The sequence below is a fragment of the Crinia signifera genome, chromosome 1, assembly GCF_055691185.1.
Source record: "Crinia signifera chromosome 1, ASM5569118v1, whole genome shotgun sequence".
NCBI classification, from domain to species: Eukaryota; Metazoa; Chordata; class Amphibia; order Anura; family Myobatrachidae; genus Crinia; species Crinia signifera.
In genome coordinates this window covers 106,283,638-106,309,229 of record NC_139217.1, presented here as the reverse complement: position 1 = coordinate 106,309,229, position 25,592 = coordinate 106,283,638, and the positions used below count along the sequence as shown (strand labels likewise).

The 25,592-nt window shown below is 43.6% G+C and overlaps 1 protein-coding gene across 2 annotated transcripts in view; it reads right to left on the bottom strand.

The window, feature by feature from the left end:
- Positions 1 to 15,504, bottom strand: part of SH3RF1 (SH3 domain containing ring finger 1) — a 139,005-nt gene extending 123,501 nt beyond the window's left edge. The window contains exons 1-2 of one of the 2 annotated variants that reach the window (XM_083171020.1): positions 15,134 to 15,504; positions 4,517 to 5,009 (exon numbers count right to left, since the gene is read on the bottom strand). In XM_083171020.1, coding sequence (XP_083027146.1) covers positions 4,517 to 4,939 — 423 coding nt within the window. In that variant the 5' untranslated portion in view covers positions 4,940 to 5,009; positions 15,134 to 15,504. The remainder of the gene's footprint in view (positions 1 to 4,516; positions 5,010 to 15,133) is intronic. The other variant, XM_083171029.1, reaches the window with a different exon arrangement.
- Positions 15,505 to 25,592: the final 10,088 nt, after the last annotated feature.

The following is a 25,592-nucleotide window of genomic DNA, read 5'->3' as shown; positions in this document are numbered from 1 at the left end:
ATTATTTACATAGTATGTCTCCTCACACAATATTAGTGTCCGCTCTGCTCGCAGTGTGGTAGGGTGCTGTCTCCACGCACAGTGGTACGGTACTCTCTCAATGCAGTGTGGTAGGGTGCTGTCTCCACGCACAGTGGTACGGTACTCTCTCAATGCCGTGTGGTAGGGTGCTGTCTCCACGCACAGTGGTACGGTACTCTCTCAATGCAGTGTGGTAGGGTGCTGTCTCCACGCACAGTGGTACGGTACTCTCTCAATGCAGTGTGGTAGGGTGCTGTCTCCACGCACAGTGGTACGGTACTCTCTCAATGCAGTGTGGTAGAGTGCTGTCTCCACGCACAGTGGTACGGTACTCTCTCAATGCCGTGTGGTAGGTTGCTGTCTCCACGCACAGTGGTACGGTACTCTCTCAATGCAGTGTGGTAGGGTGCTGTCTCCACGCACAGTGGTACGGTACTCTCTCAATGCAGTGTGGTAGGGTGCTGTCTCCACGCACAGTGGTACGGTACTCTCTCAATGCAGTGTGGTAGGGTGCTGTCTCCACGCACAGTGGTACGGTACTCTCTCAATGCAGTGTGGTAGAGTGCTGTCTCCACGCACAGTGGTACGGTACTCTCTCAATGCCGTGTGGTAGGTTGCTGTCTCCACGCACAGTGGTACGGTACTCTCTCAATGCAGTGTGGTAGGGTGCTGTCTCCACGCACAGTGGTACGGTACTCTCTCAAGGCAGTGTGGTAGGATGCTGTCTCCACGCACAGTGGTACGGTACTCTCTCAATGCAGTGTGGTAGGGTGCTGTCTCCACGCACAGTGGTACGGTACTCTCTCAATGCAGTGTGGTAGGGTGCTGTCTGCTAGCACACTCGTACAGCACCATCTCCTCCCAGTGTGGTAGGGTATAGTCTCCTTGCCGTAGACTTAGGTGGAGACTTTTTTTGTAACCTAATTTATGGAAATTTAAGATGACATCATGCAAAAAACAGCAAAGTCTAAGAGGCAGATGATTTTAATGCCATATAAATCTGTTCCTGATGTTCCCAAAGAAAACCTCTGATCGTTCAGTGAGGGAGCCACATGGTCGCTATTGTGAATGTCGCAAGACAGAACATGACTTATTGCCTACAAACTGAAAACCACTTTTCAGATGTTATCACTTTACCACAAAACATGTGGGAACAGGATCTCTGGTCAATGGCAAATGCTGTGGAGATATCGGAGTGGACGAAGACTAAACCTCAGCTAATAAAACACAAGATGGTGGCAGTTTACTAGCCGGGAGATCAAAAATAAAGCCTTGCTGAAAACATCAACTAACTAATTACTGGTGAACTATTCCCAGACAACTTATTTTAGGTATACGTATTTACTGTCTGCACCACGTTCTGCTAACCAGCACCAGTCCCCAGTGAATACCTTCACTGTCTAGCTTAGCTGACTTCTTCAAGATGTATTCTTTTATGCAGACAGATGCTATAAATTACATTTATAACTTATTTGCACCTAATAAATTGCCTATGGTCTTGCTCTGTTATTACTATACACAATTGTCTGTACCTTTTGTCTGCATGAATGGCCTGTATTGGCGGTACTTGAAAGGAACAAACGTTGAAATCTGAATGTCTGTGCAAATGGAGTAAGATAATTAACTTATACAAATTACTCTCTCTCGATATAGGTTACATAGAAAATGCATTGGGCTGTTTGATTGTCTGGTTATGTATTCGGTAACCCCTGCACCGATTGGGATAAAAGAAACAAGAGGTGGTAAAGTTGAGGGCGGAGTGGAGGGGGAGGCAGCGCTTGGAGGGACGCTGTCTGCAAGTGCTGCCTCCTCCATAGTGTGAACAGGACCCGGGTCGCTCGACCCATGGTACCCATTCACACGCACATGCACAGCAACCTGTGTCCAGACCAAAATTAACATTTCTTTTAACCAGGAGCGGAATGCTGAGTCGCTGGACATGGGAAATACAAGCACCTCGACCCAGGTTGATACTTCATCAACCCGGCAAGTACACGAGTCGAGGATGCGGTGTGAATGGGGTATATTAAAAGGTATACCTATCGCCATCATAAAGAGGAGAGATACAGTTTGTAAACTGATCCAGCATTTATGCGATTGAAGCTTTAAATTCAGTATATATATTACTGTTTGCCAACAATTTACATAAACCGGAATGACATTATACCAGCATAGCATTAGCTATCATATTCTCTGTAATGGACATAGACAGCCCCTCTGGATTATTATTATTATTATCATTATACTCTGTGGTTGCACAGAAGTTGCTAAAGAATCTCTGGAGCAGCAGCCAGGATGTCACAGGAATACCTCAGAAGGTATGAATCATTTCTAGATAGTGTCTTGACTTCAATTTCCTACAATCACATTGTAGAATGAGGTCACTTTAATTAGCATTTTAACAGTTCTGAATATGATTGGAGGAAGACTGTATATAGGACCCCATGTTTGTGATTTGTGATGGATTGACATACTTGTGGGAAACCACAAATGCAGATTGTGAAGTAACTGTTCTCCTGAGCATTATAGTACAAGTATTTATACAAATATATACTCAAAGTGTGAAACCAAATTCCAGAGTCAGCTCGCTCTAGTGCAGGCATGTCCAAACTGTGGCCCTCCAACTGTTAAACTACACATCCCAGCATGCCTTGCCATAGTTTTAGCATTCCCTAATAGCAAAACTGTGGCAGGGCATGATGGGACTTGTAGTTTCACAACAGCTGGAGGGCCACAGTTTGGACATGCCTGCTCTAGTGCAATCAAATCTGTATGTGATATGTGCGCTCTATATACACATAGAATATACAGTACTGTACCTCACTAAGGGGTTTATTCTAGTTCATTCTTTCTGACAAAATCCTTCTTAGATGGACAAAACCATGTGCACTGCAGGGGGGCAGATGTAACATGTGCAGAGAGAATTAGATTTGGGTGAGTTATTTTGTTTCTGTGCAGGGAAAATACTGACTGCATGATTTTACACTTCAATATAGATCTCACTTTGGAGAGAAACCCCACCCAAATCTAATTCTCTCTGCACAATTTACATCTGCCCCACCCGCAGTGCACATGGTTTTGTCCATCTAAGAAGGATTTTTTTAGAAAGAATGGACTAGAATAACCCCCTAAGGGCGGGATGCACTAAAGGGAAAATGCAGTAAAACGGGGGTTTTACCGCATTTTCCTATTTACCATTACCCATCCGCCCCGTTTTCGCCTGGCAGGGCATCACCACCCAGAGGGTGGCGATACCCTATAGAAGCCTATGGACTTCTATCGCCGACGTCCGCACGCCCCCCCCCCCCCCCCCCGTCCTCCTTTGATCTCCTCAGAGGCAGGGGGACACTGGCAGCCGCCGGGATGTGACGGAGACCCCCGCAGACCACATCACAGGTATCGCGGGGGTCTCCGTCACCGCAACCCGATGCTAGCCGCATATGTTAGTACATATGCGGCGGCTTTCAGGCGAAGGGCGGCGATGTATATTAATACATCCCGCCCTAAACCACATGACCAGATCAATGAACATGCCCATAATATAAGTATATTGCATTTTAAAACTGATTCTTGTTTAGCACGATTTACTCATGTAAAGCACACAAGGCAATGAGAAATCACTGGGACTTGCAACTGGAAAACTTCCTAGCTTAGTACTTTGTACCAAATCAACATTGGTACCAAACCAATTTGATGACAAAGCAGGAAATTACCAAAAGCCACAATCTTTAGGTCTTTGTAGACATAGGAATGACATGTACATGTCTGGTTATACAGAACACAGGCAGTTATTAGACATCCGTCTAAACTTGCACAATAATAATACTTGTACAAATCAATTTGTTGATTTCAAGATGAAGCATGGTCATAAAAATGAGTTATCATAGAAAATATGCTGCAATAAAAAGACAACATTTTGAAGAACACAAGGAAACACACCCAGGCTTAGCCGAGTCTTCCTAGACAGCTGCTCACAATAAGCAAGATCCACTTCATACAATCAGCAGACAGATGTTTGGCATCACACTCGCAAAACGCTCCTCTATCTTGACAAATCATTGTAGCAGAAAATCCTTACATATTCAAACAAATCTGCAGCAAGATTAGCAGTGTCAAAGGTGGGTGGATTTAACTAAGTCCTGGAGCAACATCCCAAAGGGACATGTGTCAGTGTTCCCCCCATCATACCAGCACGAGTGGGAACAGCAACGAGAGCACAAGTTTGGATTTATCGCCTGATGTGAACCGGGGATGTAAGCATACAAAATATCTCTCTGCAACCACAATTGAAAAATGAGTTGGGTTACAGGGCAATTGTTGTCAGGAGGGAGCCATAAATGTTTGTGCAAGCTCATTTCTAGGTCTCCACAGCCTCGGCTTAAAGGTTAAAGAATGCATGACCCAACATAATGCATAATACATCTGTGTTTCATTTCTATAGATTCCAATAGGAATCAATAATCCTTCCACAGCAAATGTGCTGTTAGGTACTTACCCGTACAGGAGGGCTCCGTGCTTGTATCCTCTGAGGTCCTCCTTGTGTACTTGGTGCATCACTTGTGCCACAATTAGTAGTAACGTTGCCTTGTGCCCTTAATGCGTTTGTGCTATTCCCAGTGCTCAGCACTGCCCCAGGTTTCCTTGGCCTTTGTTTGATTCCATCCAGCAGTCTGACCAGTAGAATATTGCTGGGAAGCTCATCCACCCCACACTCCACCAGCGTCCTGCACTCCGGGCAGCGCAGTTCACTCCGCGAGCTTACAATCCCCAGCAGGCAGCGCTTGCAGAAGGTGTGTTGACATGGCAAGACTTTAGCAGTGGCATCCAGTCTCTCCAGACACACCGGACATTCTAAAAGGTCCAACAAGGCGGATTCATCCATGCTTTTATCAGCACTGTTTTGCAAGGAGACAAGCATTTGTAAAGATTCACAGTCCGTCTTGGAGCTTCAGGGCTGGTTATGTTATATCCATGCCTCTATCTGTCACCTTTAAGATGGGAAGGAAAGAGAAATAAACACATGCTTTAGTCAGGAAGAAAACAAATAATCGGCATATCTAACAGCGCATGTAACAGAGTATAATTGCTGGCCTGGATTCTGCTCTACAAATACATGTTTGGAGGCATCTACTTTTTTTTTATGATGCTGAATTAGAATTACAAAGTAATCTCTGTGGATGTGTCATCCATTGTTGAGCCTAATGGTTTGTACATACTCGGATCAACCTAACACATTCATTTTCTCTAACCCCCTTCTGGGATTTCTGTGTGATTATGGATATGTTAAGGCAGAATTATTTATTATACTTAACTTTTGACCCTGAGCATTTTACTCTCTGGACTGAGGCCCTAATTCAGACTTGATTGCAAAACACATTTTTTCTCTAATGGACAAAACCATGTTGCACTGCAGGTGGGGCAGATGGAACATGTGCAGAGAGAGTTATGGGGCATACACACGGGCGATGTGAGGGCAATTTCTAAGCAATCTGACTGGAACGAAGCACAGAATGCTCCATGTGTATACCCCCTGGCAATGGCCTGACTAGATTTATACTGCATACAGTATAAATCTAGTAAATCGCCAGTGTTCTCTCACTAGAGAGACCCTGCTGAGTGTTCTGAGCGATGCTAGATCCCTCAGCAAGATCGCTCAGCACACAGCGCTGTGCGCTGAGCGATCTGTCAGGGGGCCAGTGTTCTCCTATCGCTATGCTCCTACACACGGAGCGATGTAGTGAAATCACTCAGAAAATGCCATGACAACACTATGGGCCTTATTCTGGTTCACTCACAGAGACAAATTTATTCTCAAATGGACAAAACCATGTGCACTGCAGGTGGGGCAGATGTAACATGTGCAGAGAGAGTTAGATTTGGGTGGGGTTTTACATCAAAGTGAGATCTATATTGTACAGGTTGAGTATCCCGTATCCAAAATGCTCGGGACCAGAAGAATTTTGGATAACGGATTATTCCGTATTTCAGAATATTTTAATATTTCAATTGTGTATTTTGAAGTATCTTGCATTTATGCTGTATAAACACATCAAACACATGAAATGCACACAAATATATTTTATTTGTTCAAAAAACAAGGTTTCAAAACATAGTACACAAATTTTGTATCATCTCAGATATTGAATTTGAAAGCCAAGCAGTCATTGCCTTGCACATATATAGTGCCAGTTACATATCATGTCCTCAGTAGTGGTGTTACAAATGTCCCCAGTGAGTTTTTAGCAAAAAAAAAAATAATTTTTTTTCACATTCTGGAATGTATGGTTTTCGGAATAATTCGGATAACGGATATTCGGATACGGGATACTCAACCTGTAGTAGTAAAATAAAGCAGCCAGTATTTTCCCTGCACTGAAATAAAATAAGTCACCCAAATCTAATTCTCTCATGTTACATTTGCCCCACCTGCAGTGCACATGGTTCTACCCATTTGAGAAGGATTTTGCCTCTGCGAGTGAACTAGAATAAGGACAATGTGTGTAGGCCCCATAACTCTCTGTGCACATGTTACATCTCTGCTGTGCAACATGGTTTTGTCCATAAGAGGGAAAAATTAGGCCCTGAATACTGTGTTTTGTTTGAGAGTATTGAACAAATACAACTTTACAAAATTTTGTTGAAAAAAAAAAAAATGTATGTAGGACAACAAAGCAATGCATCAGTAATAAATATAAATAATTCTCAACAAAAGCATGTCACATATTCACAAGTACTTAAAGCTTGGATGTTCTTCTGCACAAGATTATGGACATGGACAGCCGGTAGACAGCAGTAAATGTGGTAGATCATACGGAATGCTGCTTGTACTGTATACTCCACTGATGCTGGATACTGCATACAGCAAAGTCTGTATCAAACATTTTTCAGAACTTTGTGTAACACAGAATCCTCAACTACAAGAACAGATTAGGGCAAACCAGAGCCAGGATATAGCCTTCCTCAATGAACACAACATCAGGGTGCCACTTTCCAGCAAGATCAGATAAAAGGATCGCTGTATCCCATGGTGATTCAATAGACTCATTAATAATGAAGATGACGTGAGATTTATGTTGCTCACTGCGAGGGCTGTCTGAGGCCTAGACATTTGCCGCAATGAATTGATTACATATTATGGTGGGATTGGGAAACAGAAACAGTTTGAAACTTTTGTGAAACCTGGCACTAACATAACACATACGCCATCACAGAAGAGGAAAGTGACGTGAACCAATTGTGTATGGCTGTATAACGTACCGCAAGTAACTACTGGTAGCTCTAGTACCAGTATGGTATTATAGCATACCCTCCAACATGACCCATCCCATTAGGTACAAAATGCTCTGTTCCTGGACTTCCCTGCCAGTGACAGTTACAGATGTGAGCCTACAGCACAGTCCAATATTCAAAGAGGGGGGGTCACATCAACTCTCAGTGATGTTTGGGATGGCAGCTGGTGTGGCTCCCCTTTTTGAATATTGGACTGTGCTGCAGGCTCACATCTGTAACTGCCACTGGCAGGGAAGTCCAGGAACAGAGCATTTTGTACCTAATGGAATGGGTCATGTTGGAGGGTATGTTATAGCCTATGTTCTGTACCGGACAGGCATGCTGGGAGAAAAGGAGTGTTTGTCTGACTGCTCACAAAGTCGAAGAAGCAGTGACCGTTTCCTGAAGAATATGGCTACCTTTACCTTCTGATATGGTACAAGAATGTCTGTAATCTGCCTGCCACATAATACTCAGAATGGCCATATCACCCAATACTTATAAAAGGTCATGTTGTAAGTAACTCCTGTAAATAGCACTAACCCACAGAACAAACAGCAGCACTACATACATAACTATATAATGATCAAAGCAAAACGAATGAGCTTTTGTACAGCATTGACTATCACAGAGTCAAGAACAGCAATGTATTTCAGTGGACATTTATTGTACTATAAATAACTAACCATATGAACACACACACACACACACACACACACACACACACACACACACGTAGAAAAAAACCCTGAAAACTCCCAAAATAGTAATATTTACTAATAACGCAGAACTCTGTGGAATGAAGTATTCTTTAATTGGGCCATTACTCAATATAAAAAATACCCACCTGTGTAAAACTTCCTATTCAGGATGTGTGTGTGTGTCCATTTCATAGAGCACAAGCAGCATAAAATGGTTATAATAAAAAAAAAAAAATTAACATATACTTCAGAACATAAACATTTTATTCTGCGTATCATGAATGGAACTATAAAAAGATAGATACTTCGTATAAAAAAAAAATACAAAAACAAAACAACATATCTACATAGCATGAAATGGAAAGTTAGCAAAGAATGCAAATGCTTTAGTTCAGTATTTTAATTATCTCACTTAGGGCGGGATGTACTAACATACATCGCCGCCCTTCGCACTGCAGCCGCCGCGATGCTGCTGCATATGTACTAACATATGCTCCAGCATCGGGTTGCGGTGACGGAGACCCCCGCGATACCTGTGATGTGGGCTGCGGGGGTCTCTGTCACCTCCCGGCGGCTGGTAGCGTCCCCCTGCGTCTCCTCCTCCCCCCTGAAGCCGGATGTCCTCCTGGCTGTCACACCAGGGGGAGGAGGAGATTTTGGAGGACGGGAGGGGGGGGGGGCGGGGGCGTGCGGACATCGTACGGCGGGAGGCGAAAGAAGCCCATAGGCTTCTATAGGGTATCGCCACCCAGGGGGTGGCGATACCCAGCCTTGCGAAAACGGGGCGAACGGGGATTGATACATAGGAAAATGCCGTAAAACGGGGGTTTTACGGCATCTTCCCTTTAGTAAATCTCGCCCTTAAAGGGCAGCTGTTGGCGAGTGATAAAGTGGAAAGAGATAAACTATCAGTTCCTGTCATTTTTCAAATACAGCCTGTAACATGGGGCACTCACAGCAATGAGGTCATGGATTCAATTCCCACCATGGACCTAACTGTGCGGAGTTTGTATATTCTCCCTATACTTGCGTGGGTTTCCTCCGGGTACTCCGGTTTCCTCCACAATCCAAAAATATACTGGTAGGTTAATTGGCTCCTAACAAAAATTAACCCCAGAATGTCTGTGTGTGCGTGTACATGTGGTAGGGAATATAGATTGTAAGCACCACTGGGGCAGGGACTGATGTGAAGGTTTAAATATCTTTAAAGCACTGTGGAAAACATAAAATAATAATAATAGGAGTAGGGAACAGATTAGCTGGTACTGTATTACTATCCATGGCTTAGTAAATCCCCCCTCCCTCTATTAACTTCTCCAATCTACTGCCTTGAGCAACACAAGTTGACCACACAGATATTCATCAACAGCAAACTCAGAGTTTTTAAATTAAAATTCATATATGTAAAACTAAATGGGACATAGTAGACAGAATATATCTAGGGTTAGAAATAAAAAAAAAATGCTGTTTTCCATAGAGTTACGCTCTAGCGGGCATGACATTATCAAGCAATGTGTAAGGCGGATAGAAAACCAGCGCTCAAATAGAGACCACAAAACAACTTGTAATAAATAACTCAGAGCAGGGACATGTCTTCAAGTTCATTTATTCTATCACAAAAACAATTCCAAGCAGTAGAATAGATTCTAATGTATTACCCAGAAAAAACATTTAATGCAAGAAAGGCTGCTGAGGCTCACACATCATTTATTTATTATTTTATTAACAGTTTCTTATATAGCGCAGACATATTCTGCAGCGCTTTACAGAGAATATTTGAACAGTCACATCAGCCGCTGCCCCAGTGGAGCTACAATCTATATTCCCTACCACATGTACATGCACACTTGTTCGTTTTAGGGTTAATTTTTGTTAGGAGCCAGATAACCTACCAGTATATTTTTGGAATGCGGGAGAAAAACCGGAGTACCCGGAGGAAACCCACGCAAGTACGGGGAGAATATACAAACTCCGCACAGTTAGGGCCATGGTGGGAATCAAACCCATGACCTCAGTGCTGTGAGGCAGTAATGCTAATCATTACACCATCCATACTGCCCCCATGACGCATAATACATAGTGACAGTATGGTGCAACAAACAGGGAAAACCTAAAAACCAATCTTAAGAGTCATGATGACTTACATGGAGGTATATACATGAACTGTGGCGTTTGTATGGTAAGAAAAGTAGCCTGTTCTTTCCATTGGAGAAGGTAGTAAAGTGACTTTTACACATACAGATTATATTCTCTGTAGAGTACTGGATAATAGCATGGGGTCATACAATTACTTCAAATTATTCACATACAAGTGCGAAGATCCCATGTACTGGCGGTAACTTGCCCACAATACTCATGCAAACCATCCTGTGACATCGCCAAACTCTAGGACGTATTCCAGCTTTAAAGATTAGTGTCACGGGATCTTTATGCCACACAAACTAAATTAATTACTGCAGAAGCGATTATCGCAGGATTTACCAGACAGAAGGGAAGAGGGTCACATTTTTATAGAAAAAAAAGAAGCGTATACCGTATGCTAATTATAGTGCACTGAATGTTATTATTTTAATTAAACAAAGCCTACAATGGTTATAGAAAACATGACAAAAACAATACATGCCGCTTCAAAGGCATCATCCAAGTGCTTATGCCCATATAGGGTGGTATTCAATGTCGTGTGCTATTTCTGACAGGGAATCAATGTTGCCATTTCCGACAGCATTGAAGGCAGATTTCGACAAAACAGATCCGACTTTAGAAGAAGTTGGATCTGTTGTGCCAGAAAGGCTGTGGATTGCCAAATTTGTGGCTGTTTCTTGACACACCCACTTTTCAGCACTCGACAGACGGAACATTGAGTTTCACCTGTCGAGTTTCAGGAGAGCTGACCAACTGTTGAGATGTTCAGACAGTCGGAAACCCACATTGAATACCCCCATAGACCGGGAAAGGGGGGGGGGATTAATAGGAAGAGAGTTTTTTTTAGGAGGGCAAAATTCTCACATCCTAATACATTCCCCCCTAAATCAAGCACACTTAGTAATAATAATATCTATATAGCATTTCCTAATAGGACTCAAAGGGGCAGATGTTTTAAGACAGGTGAAGTGATAAAAAGGAAGGTGGTAATGCAACAGCCAATCAAGTTACATGCTGTGTTTGAAAAAAATGACATTTGGGGGCTGATTGGCTGCTGCGTTATTATCGTCCACTTCATCAGGTTTAATAAATCTAGTGCTTTTATTTGCCTAGTAAAGTAATCATTTGAATTGTAAAATGTTTGTTATCCGATATCACTTGTGTTAAATTTGAAAACAACTTTATATATGGGTAAGGTGATTCAATCTCTGAGAGGGGGGGGTCGGCAGAGGCGTGGGTGCTTCTATAGGGTATCGCCACCCTACCCTGCCCTGCGATGATGCGGCGGCCGGGTATTCGTACATTAGAAAATGCGGTAAAACCCCTGAAAACGTGAATTTACCGTATTTTTAGCTTAGTATATCCCACCCTTAAACATATATGACAAAACATTATTACAAATAACACATTGACATCAGGTTTTTATATTTGGCTAAGATCTAGTGTGAAAGTTCATGTATAGTATTGGTCAGTGCTCACGAGAAAAGGGTGATATTTTTATATGAAAGTATGGACTCTGTTACCCAGAATACTTGAGGCTTACTATTGGAAATGGTGTTTTCCACAATTAGAAGGCCCGTACCTAAAATATACTATAGATTTACATATAAAAATTACCCCATGATCCTCATTCAAATGTGAAGCAGTATACCTGTATATGAAGCTTATATTAATGCCATTGTAGGAACCAGTGGACTCAATACAAACAGTCAAAACTTTATTTAGGTATTTTAGAGGTAGATATAAGCACAGCCCTCTTATACCCCTTTCACACTGCACTTTTAAAACGGTATATTGCCGTTTTTTTCCATTTTAAAACGTTTAAGGCTGTAATGTGAAAGTGCCAGAGTTGATTTATCGGTCAAAGTTAACTGGTATTTCAACACGTTTAAAAAGCAGAGTCCTACACGTTTTAAAGCTGTTTTTTAGGCAATATGAATGGCTCTATTTCTATGGCTTGAAACATGTCCCTTGGGGGTTAAACGGGTTGAATGTGTGAATGGTATTAAATGATTTTTAAAACGGTTTTCACCTGCAATGTGAAAGGTCTTAAGGTTCAGACCCGTTTTAAAGTCCCATTTAAGAATACAGGGTCAATACCCGTTTCTGCAATGTGAAAGCAGTATGACATACATGTCCCAGTGTTGTTTTATTACATGTTTACTCCCAAAAGTAATAGAGAACATTGTTGCTAGATTAATAAATAAATGATAGGTATGGGCTACATTAGAAACCACCATACATTTAATACTACTGTAAAATAGATCTCCACCTCCATTGAGTTATATTTCACAGATACATTTATTTTCATAGACCATTAATCATCCATCTATCTATCTATCTATCTATCTCGTGTCTGATTGTGTGTCTCAGAAACACTGCCATCTGTTGTCAGCAAATGAAACTACATTTCTCTCACACACACACACACACACACACACACACACACACACACACAAACAAACACAGAGGCAATCACAAGGTAGAAGACTAGCTTTCAAAGCATTTGCTTCAAACTGGATTACTAGTAATATATAATCCCTATATGTTCCATGGATAGAATTGCATTTACATAACTGATCTATTATTATAGCTAAAAGCAGCAACAACATTTAAATATGCTTTGACATGAATGGTTCAAATCACTTGTGGTGTACCCACTGCATCAAACAGCAACCCATACATTAGGCTGACTAGTCCATAGGAAGAGTCGGGCCTGATCTCCCTGGCAGTCTCCCGGGTGGGCTCACATACGATTCCACACTTGATGTGCCATTTTTTGCATGTGATAAATCGCATGCAATTTATCACAAGTAACTCCCAGGGATCTGCAGGCAGGGGGATGCCGGGAGCCAGGATGCAGGAGAATAAAGAAAAACCCATGCAACTGAATGGACAGCCACTGATTGGATGAGTGAGCTCTCAGCCAATCAGCAGCTGCCTATTCATTTGTATGTTGTTTTTTTTTTAATCCGCCTGCAGTCTGTCTTCCCCCACCTGGCTCTCTCTGTCCCCCTGACCGGCTCTTGGATTCCGCCACTTCAATGATACATGTACAATCTCCAGCTCTAACCAGGACCGCGCATCAGACTGGATGTCATACACATGCGATTTGGCCTGATATCACATCCCGATCCACCTGAATCGGGTGAAATTGGGCCCAAATCGCATAGTGTATGGGGGCATTCTGAGGCAATTATGCCAATAGATAGATAAACCACAGCTTAAAGTACATTACACAAATAAGAAGACTCTTCCTTAAGTTGCATTGAGAAACAGAAGACATTGCCATACATGCATTCACTTGTGAGCAGGGCCCTCCTACCTCTATGTCGGTTTGTTACTACCCAGTTTGTTTTATCACTTTTTTTTCCAATTGTAACGTGCAACAGAATATGCTGCGCTATATAAGAAACTGTAAATAAGTAAATAAATAAATAAACATCTTAAGATGGCAACACAGACACCACTGACCACAGGAGAAAATGCTACTGGGTGCGGGATTAGTGGACAGTACTTTCCATTCTAATACTTACTTATGTGCTTTCACCATTGTTAGAAATAAAGCAAGAACATATATTAATGTCAGTGGGTTAAAAGCCTTTAGGAAGCGAAGTCTTTTCTCATCTTATAAAGAGAACCATATTGTTTTACATGTTTAACACAGGGATAAACTGTTCTTTTTTAAGTTATTGTAATTCCGTCCAGTCCAATGACTTAGCCAAAGTATTCATTTGAACATTTTTGTGGACAGGCCTCACAGCATAAGATAGGAATTTCAGTGAAATGTCCAACTTCTCAGCCCCCAAAGGATCACAGCCACTCACTTCAGCCTCACACAAGCAGAAAGAACTCTGCAGCCTAATACTGTCCTACGTATTCTTAGTTAACAAGTGATGGAGTAGTCATGCATAGACCATGCACTGGCTCAGATTGGTACCAGAAGATTGGATGGGGGGCAGGGTACACAGAGGCACCGCTTCAGCTCAATGACTAGATAAATGCATTTAGCTATCGGTTTCCATGGTAACCAATGGAAAGAAGAAGAATTCCTATTGCCAGCCCTTCCTGTGTGGAAGAAAAAGACCATTATAACTACTAAATACAAAAATCTGGATGAGAGGGGAAGCTGACAGCTGGAATCCCACCCTCAGACTGAGAGGACAACATTTTGCTGAGAGAAAACTGAGACTGAGACTGTCCTGCTGTTTAATAGCAACAGTTCAGATAACTTGATACTTTACAAAACATTGTTGCAAACAGAAGTTTATGTTTAACTTTACAACTTACTAGAAAATCACTGTGGGGGGGGGGCTGTAAAATAGGAAAACTGTGGCAAGGCACGATGGGACTTGTAGTTTCACAACAGCTGGAGGGCCATAGTTTGGACATGCCTGGTTTAGACTGATATAGGTTGTTAGTTTCCTACCAGGTGGATTAATATATGGTACAACTAATAGCATGTGTGTGACCTAGCCTCTGACATGCTTGGTGCAGGACTACAGTCTCTATACAGTACAGTCATTTGTATTAGGAATCAGAACACAGTGTCATTCCACTACTCCCAGATCACTGCAGCTGTGACCCCCTAGCACAACAATCTGTGTACACGTAGTGATCTGCACCAACACACACAGGAAATAGCTGGGACTCTGACAACTACTCAGAAGCAAATAGATGTCCAATGAAGTCACTGCTTGTAGTCTTTACAAGGTACACACCAATAACAACTCATACGTGAGCTACATAACATATCACACTCACTAACCTGTACTCACTGACTCACACAGACAGAACATTTATGTACATGAGGACACATAACTATGCATACACACTCTGCTTAGCTGCATTCAGTTATGAGCAGAGGAGCATCCTGTAGCTGTGTGCATGTGTGCTGGAGTATTAACCCTCAGGCTGTCAGATGGAATACAATGGCAGCTGTATAGGTGCTATGGTAGAGTATGGACAGTGCAGCAGGGTGCACAGGAGACAGCACTGACCTGCACGGGGGGAGTCCAGCGCTCAGCAGACACTACTGCAGAGTATGGGCACCGCGCTCAGCTTTCCATGAAGGAGATCACAAGATGCAGCAGGAGAGGGGCAATAATCCCAGCACAGGAAGGGGGCAGTGGGGAAGGCTCTTGGGCAGCCAGTGCCTTTGTCCCTGCGGCCGTATCTGGGAACAGCACAGCCAGCCTGCCTGCTGTCTGTGTGTATGTGTCTCTTTCCTCTCTCCCAGGGACTCTCCCCCTCCTCCCTGCCATCCGACAGCAGCACTAGGCACGTCACAGCCCAGGGTGGGAGAGGAGAGGGAGGAGGAGGAGACACTATGGGTGGGGAAGTGATTGGCAGAGGAGGGTGAGAGCTGCTGGAGCCAGGGAACGTGCATGCACTGAAAGCAGGGGGGTAATAAAGTACTGTAGGGAGCGTTCATTCATTGGGAAATGACGGCATGTAGTTATTACAGCAGTCTCCACGCGTGATTACAGTCACTGGTGGGGCGCCTGATTATTCTGCTAACGTAGGTTTGCGGTGACTGTGCTCTCCTGAGTGACAGCCAGCTGCAGAGAGAGAGAAAGAGGTGCCCAGTCCAGGGAAGGGTTCATTTAATCATGCATTGCTTTTTAATTAAAACGTTGCAGATTAGGTTGGGATTATTGAGGTCATGTTAGGATGCTGTGTACTAGGAACAGGTAAAAAAGCAGGATTGGATGTTAAAGAAATAAGATACATTATCTATTTATCTATTAGAGTTTGCTAGATTCATTCAATTATGACTCTACAACTCTGTTTCTGCAAGATGAAAGGCTCCAGGACATAGCAGCCCCCAATAGATAATAAGTGCAGGTAATCTGATTGTGTGTGAGATGAAGCTGTAATGACTGTGGGTCAGGATATTAGAAATCCGGAGATGTTCCATACATTAGCACTTTCATGCAGGGACCGATCCCTCCTCCTTCCACCCTGGCTCATCATAGCCCAATCGCTGGTCATTGTGTGTCTTGTGCACATACATGATTCATGTGTGTGAGGCCAGTGACTTGTCTCCCCAGCAGCCCCTGGCAGCAGCAGTCAGTCGCATCGCTATTAGCCAGTGACCTTTTACTCTGCCCCCAGGGAAAATACACTAAATAAGGCTCCCAGTCCCTCCCCCTCCCCCTCTCTCCTATAACCCCGAGCAAATGGGAGAGAGATTGTGTGTGAGATATCACTTGTGTCTGCATGCACAATTGCAGGCTTCTGAGAAAATACAGATTTACAATTAACATTAAAAAGGCTAGTGTGTAATTAACTCAGTGTTTTGTATGTGTGATGGTACATACTTTGCTTAAAATAAGGCCACACACGTGCTTTGTATTATTTAACAATAGATTATATATATATATATATATATATATAAGAAGATACTGCATTGCTAGTACTAGCAATCACTAATAATAGCAGCGGTGGGTAGGGTCACAGAGACAGACACTGGAAATTGTTGGTTTTCAGATTTTGGGCCAGATGTATCTTCAAAAAGTGATAAAATGGAGAGTGATGAACAGCCAGCCAATCAGCTCCTACTTGTCATTTTTCAAACCCAGTCTGTAACATGACAGGTAGGAGCTGATTGGCTGGTTGTTTATCACTCTCCATTTTATCCCTTTTGAAGCTTGATACATCTGGCCCTTAGATTTTCTTAAAGCCCCATACACACATGCCAACAGGCATCGGCAAGTGCATACACAGGGCTACCATTAGGGGGTGCTGTGGGTACAGCTGTACCGGGCCCTGGGTCACACACCGCAATGCCCATTACACATAAAGCCACACACAATGATGCCCATTACACATAACGTCACACACTATGATGCCCATTACACATAACACCACACATTGTGATGTCCATTACACGTAACACCACACACCGTGATGCCCAGTACACATGCCAAACACTGCGATGCCTATTACACATTATTCCGGGGCTGGACAATTTATAAAAAAAAAAATAGGGACAGCGTGTGCCAAAAATTTACACCATAATGCCTATTACACATCACACACCCATTACATATTATACCACATGCCATAATGCCAATTATAAGATATGCCAGGGCTTGACAATAAAAAAAAAATAGGGAGAACAGGGACAGTGCGCAAAAAAATTCCACCTTAATGCCTATTACACGTCATACACCTATTACATAGTATACCACATTCTATCATGCCCATTACACAATATGCCACACATCGTAATGCCCATTACATGTTAAACCAAACACCGTAATGCCCATTCCACATTATGCCACACACTGTAATCCCCAATACATATAATACAACATGCCGTAATGCCTATTACATATTATGCCACATAAGTGCCGATTACCTACATGCTCTATGCTACAGGTTTCATGCTCGCTGCTACGGGTTTCATGCTTGATGCCAGGGATTGCATGCTCTATGCCAGGGTTTGCATCGTACTTAATGCCAGGGTTACTTGCTCATTGCCAAGGGATGTTTGTTACCATGGGGGAGGTGAGGGTGACAGCTCAGGTAGTGGGGCAGGTCTGCTTTGCTGCAGGTTACGTTGCACAGCACAGCCACAGGCTGATTCTCACACCTGGGCCGGATCCAGAGGCTGTGCGTGCAGACAGCGCACTGCTCGTCCATGTCCTTGGCTTGGCTTTTACAGACTGTCTCAGACTAGAGCAGCCAGTGACCGGAGCCCAAGCTCCAGCCGAGCGCCAGCATCGTCTCTCACTATAGCCAGCGCCACGGCCAGGGTGGGTGGACACGAACAAAACAGCTACAGAGCACAAATGGCTGCACACAAGCCATCCAGTCAGCAGTTCCCACTGTGATTCGGCTGCCTATGTGTGGCAGTAACATGGCCATATCACAGATTGGTTTGCTGTTAGTTTTGTGCTTCCGTAGGAGAAAGTTGATGAAGCTAGATGACCGCGGCCCTTTTGCTGTATAAGGTGGCTTACGACAATCGTCAAAAGAGCGGCCTAGGGGGCACATGGCACCCTGCCCCCCGGCCCGACCCACCACTGACGGCAGGGGGAGCTCTTTCTGAATGATATTGTGAACAATTTTGCCTAATGTGTATGGGGCTTTAATGTGTTTTTACTTACATTAGAAATATAAAATATATATATCAGTGTCAAAGGTAGGATTTCTAGAGGGCCCTCCGTCCAAATGTTGTCCAAGTTTGGAAGTCTGGAGGAGCAATAGAAGAACCTAGTGATGTCACTGGACATTAATGGAAACATTAGTCTTTTTATACACATACCTCCCAACTGTCCCTATTTTTGCAGGGCAGTGCTTTTTTTTTGGGACTGTCCCACAACCTACCTGGGGCTGGTAGTGTCCGCAGTGGGGGGTAGTTGGGAGTCTCCCCTGCTCCCTGCTGCTCTGCTTATTCACGGAAAGCAAGAGGACAGGGGGTATGACCAGCAGCTCACAGAGCTCTGGCCATTCCCCTAAGGCAGGGGTTCCCAATCTTTTTCTAATCACGGCACCCTAGAGTAACAGAATTTTTCCAAGGCACCCCTCGGCCCCAAAAAATATATATCAAATTAAGTAGATTGTGTTTATATGTGCTTCTTAGGTTCAGTTATGTGGTAAAGGGCAGGATTTGGTTCTGATTGTACACATATTATGATTGGCAGCCACCAGCACTGGTTTTGTCCAGAAATAATTGATCATAAATGATTTTGAATTGGTCCTGGACGATCAACCCGAGGCACCCCTGCAAGTGTCCCAAGGCACCCCAGGGAGCCTAGGCGCACAGTTTGGGAACCACTGCCCTAAGGCGATAAAACAGGGACATGGCTTAGCGAAGCATAATTTCTGTGAAGCCATGCCTCCTTTTGGAGAAGCCACACCCCCTTACCGGAAGCGTGCAGCTTTACGGTGGCAGGAGTCCCGCCGAAGACAACTCTAAAGCTAGATACTGTATGGAATTCTGTATTAATATATAACCCTTTGAGTACCAAGTGAATTTGTCAAAATAGCTGTGAAAATTGCCAAGCAAACATTTTTATTCATCATAATGACCTGTAATGTTTATACAGGAAATATAATCTTTTTTACACAATATTTTTTATTTGAATTTATATAACAAAAGTGAGCGACCTGGCATTTTTTGCGGATATTTGCTCACAGAGATTTTGACACTAATTTTGTGCGCATCTCTCACAGAGATGTTGGCACTCAAGATGTAGATGGTGTAGGCCAGGGGTGGCCAACCAATCAGAGTCAATGAGCCCAAAAATATGTTTTGGTAAAACAAAGGGCCTTATTCTGGTTCACTCCTACTGGCAAATTCCTTCTTAGATGGACAAAACCATGGGGCAGATGTAACATGTGCAGAGAGAATTAGATTTAGGTGAGTTATTTTGTTTCTGTGCAGGGAAAATACTGACTGCTTTATTTTTACACTGAAATATAGATCTCACTTTGAAGTAAAACCCCACCCAAATCTAACTCTCTCTGCACAAGTGACATCTGCCCCACCTGCAGTGCACATGGTTTTATCCATCTAAGAAGAATTTGCCAGAAGGAGTGAACCAGAATAAGGCCCAAAGAGATGATACTACACAAAAAATAGGCATGGCCTAGCTCCCACAAGGCCATGCCCCATTTTTGTGTTCATGCCTTTGGAATAACGTTTGTAGACCTTGTGTCAAACGTCAGTTTTTAGTTAGGCTGGGGGTGAGACAAGCACATTAAAAATACACAATTTACGTAAACTTCCCAATAAAAAAAAACAAAACAGTTTTCTGTAAAGATCTGACAGCCCACACCCGCTCTGTTATGCAGCTGTATACCTGTCTGCTGTCCAGCTGCCGCACCCAGCCTCTCACCCCTCGCGGTCTCTGTTCCGGTTCCCTGGTACAGCATGCTTAACTTGTGACGTGACATCATCATGTCGTGCACACAGTGGAGTAGTGCACAGTCAGAGGAGGCAAACAGCAGTGGAGCAGGTGCAGGAGCTGGCACATAGCAGAGTAGCGTACAGTCAGAGGAGGTAAGCAGCAGTTGCACGTGTGCTGGAGTCAGCATACAGCGAAGTAGCGGACAGACAGGAGGTAAGCGGCAGTCACATCTCATTAAGAAAAGAGCTGCATCCAGCTCGAGAGTTGCAGATAGGCCAACCCTGGTATAGGTTTGTAGAAGAAGCTTCTACCACTGGGAATGTGCAGAACCCTTATGGTGCATACACACTAGGCATTTTTGCCCAGCATGTATGCGACAGATGACACTGTCCTGCACACACTGGGCAGCTTTCGAGCTGAAAGCTCAAACAAGGAAACTAAGCTGCTTTCAGCTCAGTCGTCCAGTGTGTATGGGCCTTTACACCGCATGATATGGCCATACCTCCCAACTTTCATTGGTGGTCCAGCAGGACCCTCATGTACGGAGGAGCGGCATGCCCAAAATTTGGGGGTGTGACCTTTGGGCATGCAGCTCTGCCATACTTTGAGTTTTGGACGACCCGTCATATTTATTTGGAGTGGGTAACTGCAAATGATTTGGTGTGATAGAGATAGAGGCAGAGTTGGAAACTGTAGATGTTGTAGATGATGAAGTAGCAGTAGGAGCCGTGCGAGGCGGTGCGAGAGTCTGTAAGTACTGAGCCATTTGTCGTTGTGATGCCTCAAGCTGCTCCAAAAGATTTACTAAACTGTGCAGGACTTCTGTGGGTATTCCCTGATTCAGTACAAACTGTCTTTCACAGGTGGTGGATTAGATGGTATCGTGTGGTGCACATGAATAGATGTTTGACCAGAAGATGTAAGTGTAAAAAGAGCAGGTTTAATGAAAGAACTCATATATAAATGACATGAACTTGAATCAAATACTTCTTTGATAAGCAGTCATAAATCATAAATAATAAGTCTTTGCAATAACCTTGGAAAGAACTGAGAAACAAGTCTCTGCATAAATATTGGAATTGGTGTTTGAAGATTGATTGGACGATTGGATGATTGAAAATTGGACGATTGATGATTGGATGAAGGAAAGATTGAAGATAGGATCCGGATCAGGAGGTAGAACCGGAGGGTACCGTGATGGTCTAGTGGCTCCCCGGGAATGGAGGTGGATCAATGGACCGGATACCAGGAAGAGGCTTAGATGAGGTCAGAGGCCAGCAGGGACTACTGACTGACAGGACACAGTGAGCAGAGGCACTAGCAGGAGTCAGGATCTTCCCAGAGCTGTGTGCTGCTCAAGAAAGTCTTTGCACTGACCCAGGATAGGCTAGGCAGATCCCCTTTATGGCAAGGGGGGTGCTGCCATTGGCCACAGACAGTCATCTGCACCAAACGCCTGTGTGGATCCCCATCCTGACCGCTCACCTGGGAACAACCATGCTCACTAGCAGGGTTGAAATCCCAGAAAATTTTCCCAGGAACCCGGAAACGTAGGCTGGTGTGAAAGGGGTATTATATGCACAACTTTTTACCACCCACTAAAGCCCTTATAGCTGCAAGTGGAAATGCAGCTGTGTTGCATACACAAGCTTTGTTTAGCACAGAAACATGCAAATTACAGCCACAAAGCCGACTGCATTAGACCCTGTTTGTGCAGAATATCCCAAATTCTCTGCTTTCATATGCAGCATGACCCATCTCATTTTTCTGCCCATCTTTCTCACTTTTCTTGCTTTGTTCCCATCAATTGTTCTCCTTACAGACAGAAGTTTCCTGCTTCTAGTTTCTGCATAATTGGAATGTCTGGTTTTTCAAGATTCTGAAACCAATATATTGATGTAAAATCTGGACAAGACATCACAAAACCTAATGCCTCCATTTTTTTTAAAGCAGTGGGAAGTATGTTGGCGCTATATAAATATATAAATATTAAAACCACTGAAAATAAACCTGAGGTGGAGTTGAATTACAATGCCTATCTGCAAGAGGTTTCTTGTATGAGTATGCAATGCACTTGCTCAGAAAACAATGCACATCAGTGTCGGTTTTGCTGCCCCCACAGGTAAAATCTACCACTGTCCTCCTGTCTAAAGGCCCATACACACTGGGATATTTTGAGCTGAAAGCTGCTTTCAGCTCAAAGCAGTCCAGCAGTCCAGTGTGTATGGCCTGGCGTTGAGCGGTGAGCACTGCTGCGCACTGCCGCATGCTAGTCACCCAAGGAAGTCCCCTTGGGAGGTGTTCCCTCACTCTGAGATGCCTCTTTGGGCTGCTTCGGCTGCAGCTCATGGAATTTGAGGTATGCGCATGCACCGGTCCTAGTACTTGTCATCTGCTGTGTATAGGCACCGGGACCGTGATTTAGCTTATATGGGCTGCTTCCGAAGCAGCCCATAGAAGCTGGGGGCATACATGCACTGTACTGAGGACGATAGTGCACATGTACCGGTCCCTGGAAAGTGGTGGAACCAGCAGGGCCGGCGGAATGTAGGGAGGATTAGTTTAATGTTAGGTCTTGCCTTAACCATAGCCAAATATCACACACCATCATGTGGGCATGCTTTGTAATTATGTAGACAGTGAAAACACCCTTCACCAATATAGAAGGTACAATCATGTACAGTTGTGCTCATAAGTTTACATACCCTAGCAGAATTTGTGATTTTCTGGCCATGTGTCAGAGAATATGAATGATAACTTACAAACTTTTTTTACTCACGGTTAGTGGTTGGGTGAAGCCATTTATTGCCAAACAACTGTGTTTACTCTTTTTAAATCATAATGACAACAGAAACTACCCAAATGACCCTGATCAAAAGTTTACATACCCTGGAGATTTTGGCCTCATAACATGCACACAAGTTGACTCAAACAGGTTTGAATGGCAACGAAAGGTAACCACCCTCACCTGTGATCTGTTTGCTTGTAATCAGTTTGTGTGTGTGTGTGTGTGTGTGTGTGTGTGTATAAAAGGGTCAGTGAGTTTCTGGTCTCCTGAAAGACCTTTGCATCTTTTATCCAGTGCTGCACTGATGTGTCTAGATTCTGAGTCATGGGGAAAGCAAAATAATTGTCAAAGGATCTGCGATAAAAGGCAATTGAACTGTATAAAACAGGAAAGGTATATAAAAAGATATCCAAGCAATTGAGAATGCCAATCAGTAGTGTTCAAACTCTAATTAAATTTTGCATATTAATGTGAGTATTTGATTAGCACAAAGAGTGTTTAAATAATGCACACTAAGATAAAACCATGAAGGCACACTATAGAAAGTTATTAATTGCACCAAAAAGTATAAATATAATGTTGATTGAGATTTTTCATTGTACAGACCCGATTTTTAATTGTATAATTACCCATGGGTGATTTCATATCCCCACTATCCAACTACGCATGGAGTTGATTTTACATAGTGTGGCGAGCGGATGCAGAATACATGTAAAGTAATCCACTCCCCTTGCGGGGCTCGCTACGCTCACCACGATTCGGGCTCGGTGGCTCGCTGCGCTCGCCACACTGTATAAATTCAACTCCATGATAGTGGATAGTGGGGGTATGAAATCACCCATGGTTGACTATACAATTAAAAATCGGGTCTTTAAAATGAACAATCGCATCGCATCGCATGCCTTAAGTAGTGGCATACAATGAAAAAATCCCAGATAATACATAAGTACCGGTTTTTCAGACTTCTTGAATCACTGACTGAGATTAGAAAAGTGATGATCAGCAACATGGAGTCGTAACCCCATGCTGAGAAGGTCGGGACCCACTTTGGGGTCAGGACTCACAGTTGCCCTAGAGCAGTGGTTCCCAACCTTTTTTCTCTCCCGTACCCCTTCATTAGGATTTTCATTGATGAGTACCCCCTCCTCTAATATACACAGTACTTATGAGTGGAGTGGAAGTGAGCGGTATGCGTATCCTTATGCATGTCCTTATATTAAGGAGTAGTGGACAGTAATCGTGCCCTTCCGTGTCTGGCCGCTGGTTGTGTATTGTCTCCAGGGTTCCCACTTACACCTGTAGGATTGATGCGCCTGCTTCTTCCACCCGTGTCAGTGCAGGGCAGATGATCGCTGATGTTTGAGGGCAGCATGGGTAGCTCCCATTGGATTGCTGGTCAGGCAAAAGCACAATGAGACACATGACGCTGAAGACAGAACCATAAGTGACACAACATGGTTCTTCTCCATAGCAATGGGTCTTCTTCTTCTGCCATCAAAATACTTTTTCATCTTCCGCCATTACCAATATTATTTTCAAGTACCCCCAACTGGTCTGCAGAGTACCCCCAGGTTGGGAACCACTGCCCTAGAGAATCAGAATTTTTTCCACAGCACCCCTAGGCTAAAAAGATATTAAATAAAGTAATTTGTGTTTATATGTCATTCCTATGTGCAATTTTGTGGTGATGGGCAGGATTTGCTTCAGTTTGGCCACATAAATTTTGATTGGAAGCCACCGGTAATGGTTTTGCCTATTACTTTGACCATAAATAATTTGAGTTGTTCCTGGACCACCAACCCAGGGCACCCCTGCAAGTGGCTGGAGGCACCCCAGGATGCCTAGGCACGCATGACCTTATTCTGGTTCACTCCTTCTGGCAAATTCCTTCTTAAGCTGTGTACACACGATGCGATTTCGACGCTGACCGATTTTGGCTTAAAATCGCTCAGCAATATATTGCTCAGTGTACCATTTTCATCAGCGACCAGCGATTTTGGCTGAAAATAGCAAGCTATTCTGTCTCATTCTGTCTCTACCTTATTTTGACTAGAAATCACTGGTGCAGAGTGCATTGTGCACCAGAAACCAGTGATTTTTTTAGCCATAATCGGAGGAGCATGCTCCTGCGACCAGCGACCATGAAGGGCTGGCAGCGGGAGCGCGCTGCTGGAGATTTATCTCCCACAGCACATGAAATCACTGGCTATATGGTCGCTCAGCGACCATATAGCCAGAGATATGTGCTGAAATCTCCCCGGTGTGTACACAGCTTATGATGGACAAAACCATGTGCACTGCAGGGGAGCAAAATGTGCAGAGAGAATTAGATTTGGGTGAGTTATTTTGTTTCTGTGTGGGGTAAATACTGACTGCTCTATTTTTATACTGCAATATAGATCTCACTTTGAAGTAAAACCCCACCCAAATCTAACTCTCTCTGCACAAGTAATCTACCCCACCTGCAGTGTACATGGTTTTGACCATCTAAATGTGCGTACATATGGGCATTTATCGCTGCCAATATGGTCGCTGAGCGACCATATTGCCAGCGATTGGAGTGTGCACCGGCGATAAATCGCCGGGTGAGCTCTCCCATTTTCAGCCCACTAATGGTCGCTGGTCAGAGGAGCTTGCTGACCAGAGACTTCCCCTGCCTCTTCTCCCGGCAGTGTGACATTTTCATCTGCAACCATCTCTGGTCGCTGTTGAAAATGGTACACTGAGCAATATGATTGCTGAGCAATATATTGCTAGCAATATATTGCCCGCGATCATATTGCTCTGTATGTACACAGCTTGAGGAAT